The following is an 11,786-nucleotide window of genomic DNA, read 5'->3' on the forward strand; positions in this document are numbered from 1 at the left end:
GACGGGGCCCCTGTCTACAGAGAGACTATCCGCTACCTGACCGAGGCCACAGATCATGTGATAGAGTTCCATTCTCAATCCATTTAAGTTGCAAATGACATTATTAAATTCAGCTACTTTCTACTCTGTTTGACTGACACTGTTTCTCAAGTTACATGTGTTAAGGCCCAGTTTGTCCAGCCTACTAGTTATTACACTTCAGAGCCTACGGCAGTGTCTATCCTCCGCATGTCAAGCTGTTTATTGCTTCCATCATAATCAGCCCCATTTGCCAAGGAGTTCTTTCATTGCCACAGTTTGCCACTGTGGTCCACAGAGGAACTAATCCCTACAAAAGCGTGTCTTGCCTATTCTTTAATCTCTGACTAATTTTACATCCCTCCTTGCGTGTGTTAAAGGGGTCCAAATCAAATACCACTTAAAGGGGCAGTTCCTTTTCTTTGTGTTCACCCCTTATTAAGGAACTTCTACCTTTGCCTCAAGGAAGATTTGAATCCTTATGTGCACAAACTAGGGCCCTATCGAGCACGCAGAAGATCAGATACTGCTGTTTAAAGGGACCTTGACCTATTTAATTGAAGAACCCTTTTTTTTCTCAGAATTAAACCCAGTCATCAGCCAGTGAGAGTCTCTCTGCTTTGTAGTTATTTTGGCTCACTGGGGAAGGAACATCTCAGAACTGGGGCTATTGTTTAAATTCTGAATTGCAGGACATCTAAAACTGATTGAGATTGTGCTGTGTTATGACCCTTACCTGAAGTTACTAAGAGTGATAGCTGTTATTTCATGCACATGTTTCTCTGTTGCTTCACTGTGCTTACATTTGACCTTAATACAACCAAAATATCAGTTCACTCTAAACTGTGTGTGAGTCTATTTTATGGTTGCAGCCAAAGGTTTCTTCTGGCCAGAGATTTAGGGTGGTGACAGTAGGAGTTGGGCTTTCAGAGTGGGGTCAAGAAAGACAAGGAACCTGAAAATTACTCCGCTTCCCCTAAGGGGGTAGCAATACATGTGGGGGCTTATCCTGAGATATCCCTGTTCAGAGAGTCTCTGAACCCCAAGAAGGGAGTATACACCTGACTGACAGTGATGGCACAGCTGTTGCGACCTGGCTTCTCTGGTGCCAGCATGGAGAGTCCAAAAAAGGAACACCTGAACTTGAGCCCTCTACCTCGGCTGATGTCGTTGGGGGCATGCTGAAAAACTCTATTCTATCACCAGTCATAACTATCGGAAGCTGAGGTTTATCAGGCGCTCCAGGCCAAATAAGAGTGGGAAGTAGCAGATGCCATGAAGAGAAAGAGAATAGTGGAAACCTTACGTACTCCTGCCTCCGACATTGTGCGGAACCTAAAACTAGATAAGCCAGGTTGTGAGTATCTTGAGGCCCTATGAGAAGCATTAGGGTGAGTTGAGAACTGTACTAAACTGACATACTTGTTTAAACACACGCATCAGCAAGATAGGGAAAAGCTCTCTAACTGTGCAAAGGCTGAACAAGATCTTGCACAAGGTGGTTGTCCAGGAAGAAGTGAAAACAGAAAGTTCCAGCAAGGCGCTCTGGGCCTAAGTGCAGAAGGGGGCTCAACCTTTAGACCCAATTTTACAGAAGCTTAGGTTCAGTTACCCTTATGGCTCAGTGACGTACTCAAAACTGTTAAAAGACTATATAAGAAGAAGGGGCCTTAATGGCAGACAAAGCCAGGAAGGCAGAAGCCCAGAGTGGAAACAGGGCCAAGGGCCTCCTCCTGTGTCACTCAAGTTATCCCGGCCATGGAAGGAGTGCCTGATACACAGACCATAGCTCCAATTGTCAGTATAGTACAGACCCTGTCACAGCTAGCTCAAGCCCAAGCCATGATCCAACAGTCCTTTTGTGAGGTTCAGAAGACATTAGGACAAATCATGGAGGCCCATGTTGCTATGCAGAAGGCCATGTTGAAAATGTGACAGACTGTGACAGCAATAGCTGCAGATAAGGGAAACTATGGCACCGGGTCTATATGGCTCTGCTAACAGTGTAGAGAACTGGGACACTTTCAGATGCAATATCCACAAAATGAGTCAACTGCATATCTCACAGCTGAAGTAGTTCAAGTCTTGAAGAAGTTGTTCTTCCCAAATGCAGGTGCAGAACTTCAGGGGGCCCCAGTGAAGGGCCCTAAGGAAACCTGAGAGACTAAAACTGCTCAAGCACCTACTGTTCATTGTCTCTTAGAACCAGTTTAGATCCCAACTCTGTTGAATCAGTCTCGGATGCAGGGAATCAATACACACCACCCCAGGAACCCGGGAAAGAAACCTTCCAAGAAACAAGCAACTGAACCTGTAAAAGCCCAGATCAGAAGTGCAAAGCTTCAGCCAGGAAGATTTGCTTGGTTTTTTTGCCTTCCCCTGGATCAACTTTGGGTATAGGATTATAACTTTTTTTTTTTTAATGGTTGAACTGGATGGACTTTTGTCTTTTTTCAGCCAGACTAACTATGTAACTATTAGGCCCATCACCTGTGGTTTCCATTCAAGTGGAGGTAGTCTACACCGAGGTTTTTCTGGACACTGGAGCCCAGGTGACCCTACTATATAAGGATTTTTATGACAAACACTTGAAACATATACCTTTACGAAAGCTGAAAGAGCTTGAGATTTGAGGGATCAGGATCCAGAAGTTTCCATATGACGGCTATATACCCGTTTACCTGTTTTTCAGCTAAACTCTGACAGGAGGAACCAAAACTTTCAACACTTTGGCAGTATTTTGTCCTAGGCCATCAGGGAGAAAACAGTGCTCCCTGCTAATCAGGACCAACACCAACCTGGTTCACAGGCTCCTCACTCCGCTGGCCGAGAAGAATATGGTACCCATTGAGAGTATCCACCCACAGCTACGTCAAGTCATTCAAAGGGTTGTTCAAGAGCTGTGGGCCCCAGAAGAGAAAGTGGGAAAGGTTTGGAAGAATGAACCTGAAGAGAAAGTACTCCAGCCAGGGGCGGTTACTTTTCTGAGAGCCCGAGTCAAATTAACCTGGGATCAACCACCACTCTTTGTGGTTCTGGAAACGGATGGTACAAGAGGGACAGATGGAGTGGAAATAATTCAAGAGGTGATCACCACAAAGGCTCTGTAGCGCAACGGGGTAATGTCCTTGTCAGAGTCTGCAACAACACTGCAGACACCATCACCCTCAAGCCCACTGCCCTGCTGGGGAAAATGAATGTAGCCACACCAGTCAGTATGTCTGAGTCACCTGACTACCCAACCAGGGTAGGATTTGGGCCTTCAGGATGCTCCTCTGTCAGATGAGTGGAAAAGAAGGGCAAAAGATAGACTGACAAGTTGGCAAAAGGTATTCTCTAGAAATGATTATTATGTTGGGTGCGCCAAAAGTTACCAGCAACGAATTCGACTTATTGAAGACAAACCATTCCAGGAACGAGCAAGACGGGTCCCTCTGGGTGACCTGGAAGACCTTAGAGAGCAGTTGGCAGAGTTGAAAAGGGCTGTTATTCAGGAATCCAGAAGTCCCTATTATTCCTCTATTGTAGTAGTGCGCAAGAAGAATTACACCCTGCAAATGTGTATTGATTGCAGAACTCTAAACAAATGGACCATCCCAGATCAGTACACCACCCCTCGGATTGAGGATGCACTGCAGTGCCTGTCAGGAGCCAAATGGTTTAGTGTTTTGGATTTAAAGAGTGGATATTACTAAATCCTTATGCACCCTGAAGACAGAGAGAAATTTGCTTTCATCAGCCCACCGAATTTGACCACATGCCTCAGGGCCTGTCTGGGGCGTCCGGCACTTTCCAGAGGTTGATGGAATGCATGGTGGGGGATATGAATCTAACTGAAGTTCTGGTCTACCTAGATGACATAATTGTGTTTGGAAGAAATTTGGAAGAGAATGAAAAGCGGCTGGAGAAAGTGTTCCAACTGCTTCATGAGGAAGGAATGAAACTGTCCCTAGAGAAGTGCCAATTCAGCTGGAATTCCATCACCTGTCTGGGGCATGTAGTCTCAGTGGAGGGGGTAGCTAGTAACCCCAGCAAAATCAAGGTTGCGACTACTTGGCCCTGACCTAACAATGTCACTGAACTGAGATCATTCCTGGGATTCTGTTCATATTACTGCCGATTTGTTAAGGAGTTTGCCCAAACTGCTGCGCTTCTCACAGACCTTCTGAAGAATATGGAAGGAGAGATCAGTGTAAGGCCCCTCCACCAAAAGGGGCATGGAGGCCTCATGAACCCATCAGTGGCCAGTGGACTCATCAGTGTGAGCAGGTGTTCATCAAGCTAACGCAATGCTTGACGTAGGCTCCAGTGCTAGCTTACGCAGATCCTTCCAAGCCCTAATAATTCCATGTGGATGCATACATTTACTTCCAGGGTTTCTATTTTTTGTATGAAACAAGTGGAAAAAAATTGAGAATGTAAACTTATTTTTTTTAATATACAGTAGTGTATTTTAATTGTCATAAATGTCATATAGTCATATAAAATGGCCAAAAACATAGGGGAAAGAAAGGAAATTAGTAGTAATACTATGAATTCATTCAATGTAGACATTTGGTCCTCCACAGCTTTAGGCTTATGTTGTAATATTTTTTCCTATGACCTTCAAATACTATTGTATTTTCATGTTAACCAGTGGACTCAAATTATGATATCATCATTACAATTGAATAGACAAACATACTAAGATAAAATAAAAAGAAACAGCAGTGAGCGCTAATCCTGAAAGCGGCTAGGCACTCTAAGCAACCAATACACTTAAAAGCAATAACATAAAAATAGTGCAGCGCTGAAAATAATGACAAAATGACAAAAAGGTAGTCCACTAAAAGTCTATGACATATAAACGTATCCAGTGTCTGATGTGGATTCAGAATAGGTAATCCGTGTGGAAATGGCTGGAAAACGCACTCACCAGAAGTAAGACACATAAACGCAGTGTGTATATAAGACTCAAGGATCTTCAATCCAGAGGGAAGTAAAGCTGATCCGGTTACAGGAATGGTGAATCCCTCCTCCGCAGATGCAGCAACCGATCTTCCTTAACACGATTAGATGTAGAATTCCAAGACCAAGGTTCTGCAAGCAAAAGCTCCTCCCATAGTGAAGTAGGTAATAAAAGGCAGCTTTATTCACAATAATGATATCCAATTCAAAGCAGGCAGGTATCATACAGATGTGTCAGCACAACAACTAACCCCTAATGGTTCCATACCTCTGAAGATGTGCGTGCGCACGTAACGCGTAAGGAGGAGCCTGGACGTCGAGACGCTACGCCGCCGGTGCCACGTGGAGGCCCGGCGGCCACTATTCAAAGTATCAGGGTTAGTTGTTGTGCTGACACATCTGTATGATACCTGCCTGCTTTGAATTGGATATCATTATTGTGAATAAAGCTGCCTTTTATTACCTACTTCACTATGGGTGTCCTTCCCTAAAACTCCCTTGAGGAGCTTTTGCTTGCAGAACCTTGGTCTTGGAATTCTACATCTAATCGTGTTAAGGAAGATCGGTTGCTGCATCTGCGGAGGAGGGATTCACCATTCCTGTAACCGGATCAGCTTTACTTCCCTCTGGATTGAAGATCCTTGAGTCTTATATACACACTGCGTTTATGTGTCTTACTTCTGGTGAGTGCGTTTTCCAGCCATTTCCACACGGATTACCTATTCTGAATCCACATCAGACACTGGATACGTTTATATGTCATAGACTTTTAGTGGACTACCTTTTTGTCATTTTGTCATTATTTTCAGCGCTGCACTATTTTTATACTAAGATAAAAGCTCTTCCAGTGTATTGAAATTTGGTATGAGTTTTTATAGACAGTAAATTAATTCTTGGTTACATAACTATGCCAGAGTGTTAGGTGTAACCCTGGACTTTGAACTTAACTTTCACCCTTACATCCAATCACTGTCCAAGTCATGCTGCCTCAACCCCTGTAACACCTCCAAAATATGCCCCTTCTTAACGTCAGCACAACGCTTCTAATTCACTCCCTATTCATCTCTTGCCTTGACTACTGCAGGCCCCCCCCCCCTTTATAAGCTTACGGTTACATAGGCTATCCTCCCTTCAGTCCATCACTAATCTAGTCAAAAAAATACTAACCATACCATTATCTTCAGTCCTCACAACACCTCCTGCCTTCTGGTCCAATTTTCGCCTTCGGGACTTCTTCAGAGCCTTTGGCGCCTCCTACTCTGTCCACCTTTAGGCGATCCCTGAGAACCCATCTCTTTATTGAAGCCTATTTTGCTTCTAACTATTAAACTGTCTTTTTACTTTGTCCATCAGCTCATCCTTCACAGATATTACCTTTAATACAACTTGATCCTTTCTCTTAGATTGTAAGCTCTAACAAGCAGGGCCCTCAGATTCCCATTGTATTGTAACTGTACTGTCTGTTTTCATTTTGTAAAGTGTTGCGCAAACTGTTGGTGCAATATAAGTCTTCTATATTAACAATAATACAAGGGAGCCTGGCAGGACATACACAGTAGATGACAACAGAAGGAAAGTCAATAAAGCTTTGGGTTGAGGTTCCATCACAATTTGTACACATTGCAGCTTGGCATCCTGTACCAACTCTTCTTGAAATACCTGTTAACTTAGCTACACACCTCCAAAAAAACAACTCACATAATTATTATAAAATGATGGTTAGCTAGAAAATGGCTGCATTTCAGCAAAGGTCATTTCACTTTCACTTTTAAATATTTGTTTTTTTTATTTTTTTTAATATGCTCTTCTAAACTATACATTATCACTTCACTTTTACCTAGATGAAGATATTTTGTGCTGCCACGCAGCTTTACTGTTTAGCTGTTGTTATTTACATGTTATGTTATAATGTTATTTGGTATCATCCACACACCCCTGCTGTTTCTGACTAGTTGGTTGCTTCCACCTTCATTTCCTGGTGTAACTCCATTTTAGTTCTTGGCTACAGACACTAAATTACAAGATACCAAGGCAAGTAATCTTGATCAACAGTGTCCCATTCATAATGCACCACATTCTCTCTCCAAATGTCGTGCATTTAAGGACAAGCCTATTGAAGAACGCAAGATATTTCTCAAAGAACATAATATCTGTTTCAAGTGTTGTGCATCTTCTGATCATTTCGCTAGAGACTGTAAGATCGCCATCAGATGTTCCCTGTGCAACAGTGCGAGGCATGTGGACGCTCTTCATTCAGACCTGTTCAAAGGGAAACCTACACCCGGCAGCAATCCCAAGACCACCTCAGATGATGGCGGGGAGAGAACCGAGCAACATGCCAACCCCGTAACCACAAGATGTACAGAGGTGTGTGGAGAAGGGCTTCATAGCAAGTCTTGCAGCAAGATATGTCTTGTAAGGGTTTTTCCTGAAGGATGTCCACAAAATGCTATAAAAATGTATGCCATACTCGACGATCAGAGCAATCGTTCGTTGGCAAGTACAGAATTCTTTGACTTCTTCAACATTCATGGAGAGGCCTGGTCCTATACCTTGCAGACATGCGCAGGAAGAGTCAATACTTCTGGAAGAAGAGCCCATGGCTTCATAGTGGCATCAGAATATGAGAACATAGAGTTTCCTCTTCCTACTCTAATCGAATGTGATCAACTACCGAACAACAGAGAAGAGATCCCCACACCTGAGGTTGCACGTCATCAACCTCATTTGAGCCACATTGCTAAATGCATTCCTACACTTAAAAAGGATGCGAAGATCTTGATTCTTCTAGGGACAGACATTCCTAGAGTTCATAAAATAAGAGAGTTATGTAACGGTCCGGATGATGCTCCTTATGCCCAGAAACTTGATCTTGGATGGGTGATAGTAGGAGAAGTTTGTTTAGATCAATGTCACAAGCTCTCGGATGTAGCTTCCTACAAAACTAATGTGGAGGGATCATACACCTATCGATCGATGAAATGTCCATTGCACTATTACGTGAAGGAAAGACTTGATTTCAATCCTGAAGTTCCATATCAAGCTCTCCAAGGCATTACTTGCAAGCTCACTTCTCACAAGGATCTTGGTGATGCAGTGTACCAGACTACTTGTGATGACAACAAGATTGCTCCTTCGGTCGAAGACAAGGAGTTCATCAAGATTATGAATGAAGAGTTCTTCAAGGACAACTCCAACAGTTGGGTAGCCCCATTACCCTTTCGTGTACCAAGGCTTACTCTCCCTAACAATCGAGAACAAGCTTTAGTCAGATTTGCTGCACTTAAGAGAGACTCCTTAAAAGTACTGGAAGAACTTAATATCCCACGCTGCTATTCACCTACTTCAACTTCAAGAAGTCAGAGGAAAGAGATTCATATCTTTTGTGATGCGTCCACCGAGGCTATAGCGGCCGTGGCTTATCTCAAGATCATAGATTCCTCCGGGAGATCCCATGTCGGGTTTCTTCTAGGAAGAGCCAAGTTAGCTCCAAAACCGGCTCACACTATTCCAAGATTAGAATTGTGTGGAGCAACCCTAGCTGTTGAAGTTGCAGAATTCCTGCAAAATGAAATGGACACTGAAATTGATCAGGTTAAGAACTACACTGACAGCAAGGTCGTACTTGGCTACATATGCAAGTACGTAAGAAAGTTCTATGTGTACGTGGCTAACAGGGTAGAACGAATAAGAAAAATCAGTAGACCTGAACAATGGAACTATGTCCCGACTGGTTTGAATCCCGCGGACATTGCCACGAGGTCAGTGCCAGCAGTTGTCCTCACGCAAACCATTTGGTTTACAGGACCCAAGTTTTTAACAGATCAGTCTTCTACAAACTCAGAAGAAGATATCGATTTCTACCTGGTGGATCCAGACACTGATCAAGAAATCCGCCCTGAAGTTATAACATTGAGTTCTAACATCTGCTCAAGAAGAAACTTGGAAGTAAGACGTTTTGAACGTTTCTCTTCTTGGAAAAGATTGGTGAAGACTATAGCAAGATTGAGTCATATTGCACAGATTTTCCACAAGTCCAACCAGACATCGTCTTGTCATGGATGGCACACTTGCAAGGAGTCACCCAATGCGTTAGAGTATGAGAAGGCAGAGTTATTTATCATACGTCGTGTGCAAGAAGAAGTCTTTGCAGAAGAGATTAAGTGTTTGAGAGGCAATAGACCAGTCTCAAAGGGTAGTCCACTATTCAAACTGAACCCAATAATTGACAATGAAGACATGCTTAGAGTTGGGGGACGACTGAATAAGTCAAACCTGCTAAGAAGGGAACAGAACCCTTTGATAGTACCAAGAAACCACCATTTGGCAACCTTGATTATCCGGCATTACCATGAGAGAGTCAGACATCAAGGAAGACACTATACTGAAGGTACCATCAGAGTTGCAGGGTTCTGGATAATTGGAGTGAAAAGACAAATAGCCACGATTATTCATAACTGTGTCAAATGTCAGAAGTTGAGAGGTAGACAGCAGTATCAACAGATGGCTGACCTACCCGCAGACAGACTGAGTGAAGATGCACCCTTTACATATGTTGGAATCGATGTGTTTGGACCATGGATAGTAATGGCCATAAGAACTCGTGGTGGTGAAGTCAACAGCAAAAGATGGGCTGTAATGTTCACTTGTTTAAGTGTAAGAGCTGTACATATCGAAGTGATTGAGTCAATGGACACTTCAAGTTTTATCAACGCTCTAAGGAGATTTCTTGTTCTAAGAGGTCCTGTGAAGTTGTTGAGATCAGATTGTGGAATTTATTTCATTGGTGCTTGCAGAGAGTTACAGATAGACCAACAACAAGTTGGAAATTATTTGAGTGATCAAGGCTGCGTATGGAAATTCAACCCACCACACTCTTCGCACATGGGCGGAGCATGGGAACGCATGATTGGGATGGCAAGGCGCATACTGGACTCAATGTTGCTTGACGTGAGTTCTTCACGCCTTACCCATGAGGTGCTCACCACATTCCTTGCTGAGGTCGCAGCAATAATCAACTCTAGACCATTGACTGCCGTATCTACAGACCCAGAATTTCTGACTATCTTAACTCCAGCTACATTATTGAGCAGGAAGATTGGACAGATTCAAGTGCCAAAAGGTATTTTCGATGAAAAGGACGTATATAAACGTCAGTGGAGATACGCTCAATACCTTGCAGATCGTTTCTGGGACAGATGGAGGAAGGAATACCTCACACTTCTTCAAGGACGTAAAAAGTGGCAAACCCAGAAGCCCAATTTAAAGGAAGGGGACCTAGTCCTGCTAAAAGACCAGCAAACTCACCGGATCCAGTGGCCAGTTGGACTTATTACAAAAGCCATTGCCAGTGATGATGGAAGAGTCCGAAGTGTGGAAGTCAGGATCGTTAAGGACGGAGACTCAAAAACCTTTCTCAGACCAGTCACTGAGATTGTCCTAATTATGCCTGCTTCTAGTAATTCTGATTCAGTGTTATGTGAGGGAGTCACTTAAGACCTCTAATATAGCTAACTTGCAGAATTGAGAAGGTTAGATAGTATTTTACTGTATGCAATGTTCATAGTATTTTAAAAGGAAGAAAATAATTGTGTAGTGGTATCTCTCGATACCAGACGGGGAGTGTGCTGCCACGCAGCTTTACTGTTTAGCTGTTGTTATTTACATGTTATGTTATAATTAGAGATGAGCGAAGTATTCAAAAATTCGATTCGACTGATTCGGCGAATTCGTGGAAAAATTTCGATTCGAGTCGAATATATTCGCTGTGAATTTAACTTAAAAAAGGGTGTTTCTAGGCTTCAGAGAGACTTAATATTAGTGCTGAACACTGTACCTTTAATTTAAATGCCCTTGGAGTCTGCTGGGGAAGAGAAATAATACTGTCAGGCAGTATGACATGCAGATGAGTGCCGTCGATCTTAGAATCACCGCACACTTCACTCATTTGGGCAGTCACGGGGCCAAAACCAGAGTGTGGAGCCACAGTGTGGCGGTGGAGGCAGCAGCAATGGGAGGCCATACAGCACCCTATGACAAAAATGGAAACCACCAGCAGTGTGAGGAGACCTGAAAGTGGCACATGGCAGAGTGTGGCGATAGAGACAGCAGCAATGGGAGGCCGTACAGGGACCCATGACACACTCTGGACCTGGCAGCAGCATGAGGAGGCGGTACAGGGGCCCATGGCAGATTACGGGCCTGGCAGCAGCATGAGGAGTCGGTACGGGGGCCCATGGCAGATTACGGGCCTGGCAGCAGCAATGGGAGGCCGTACAGGGACCCATGACACAATCTGGACCTGGCAGCAGCATGGGGAGGCGGTACAGGGGCCCATGACAGATTACGGGCCTGGCAGCAGCATTTGGAGTCGGTACGGGGGCCCATGACACACTCTGGACCTGGCAGCAGCATGAGGAGGCGGTACAGGGGCGCATGACAGATTACGAGCCTGGCAGCAGCAACTTGGACAGGAGGACGTTCAGTTTCTGCACCGTCTGGTGCGTGCTCGCAAACTGTTGTCTCTTGGAAACGGATTCAAAGAAAGACTGCTGACGGAATCCGTGAAGAGGAGTAGCAGGAGAAGGAGCATCTGAACGAGCGGAATATGCCAACAAGCGACAACAGGGGCCCATGACAGATTACGGGCCTGGCAGCAGCATGAGGAGTCGGTACGGGGGCCCATGGCAGATTAAGGGCCTGGCAGCAGCTATGGGAGGCCCGTAATCTGCCAGCACCCTATGACAAAAAATGGAACCCACCAGCAGTGTGAGGAGACCTGAAAGTGGCACATGGCAGAGTGTGGCGATGGAGACAGCAGC

The 11,786-nt window shown here is 44.3% G+C and overlaps 1 protein-coding gene across 1 annotated transcript in view; it reads left to right on the forward strand.

Moving 5' to 3' along the window:
- The window catches only part of LOC149445223 (pancreatic lipase-related protein 2-like), a 46,086-nt gene extending 42,373 nt beyond the window's left edge, over positions 1–3,713 (forward strand). The window contains exon 12 of the mRNA XM_089654062.1: positions 3,389–3,713. Coding sequence (XP_089510188.1) covers positions 3,389–3,713 — 325 coding nt within the window. The remainder of the gene's footprint in view (positions 1–3,388) is intronic.
- The last annotated feature ends 8,073 nt before the right edge of the window (positions 3,714–11,786 follow it).

The sequence above is a fragment of the Staurois parvus genome, unplaced genomic scaffold (assembly GCF_062004578.1).
Source record: "Staurois parvus isolate SC_StPar_1 unplaced genomic scaffold, SC_StPar_1.0 ptg000737l, whole genome shotgun sequence".
Classification (NCBI taxonomy): domain Eukaryota; kingdom Metazoa; phylum Chordata; class Amphibia; order Anura; family Ranidae; genus Staurois; species Staurois parvus.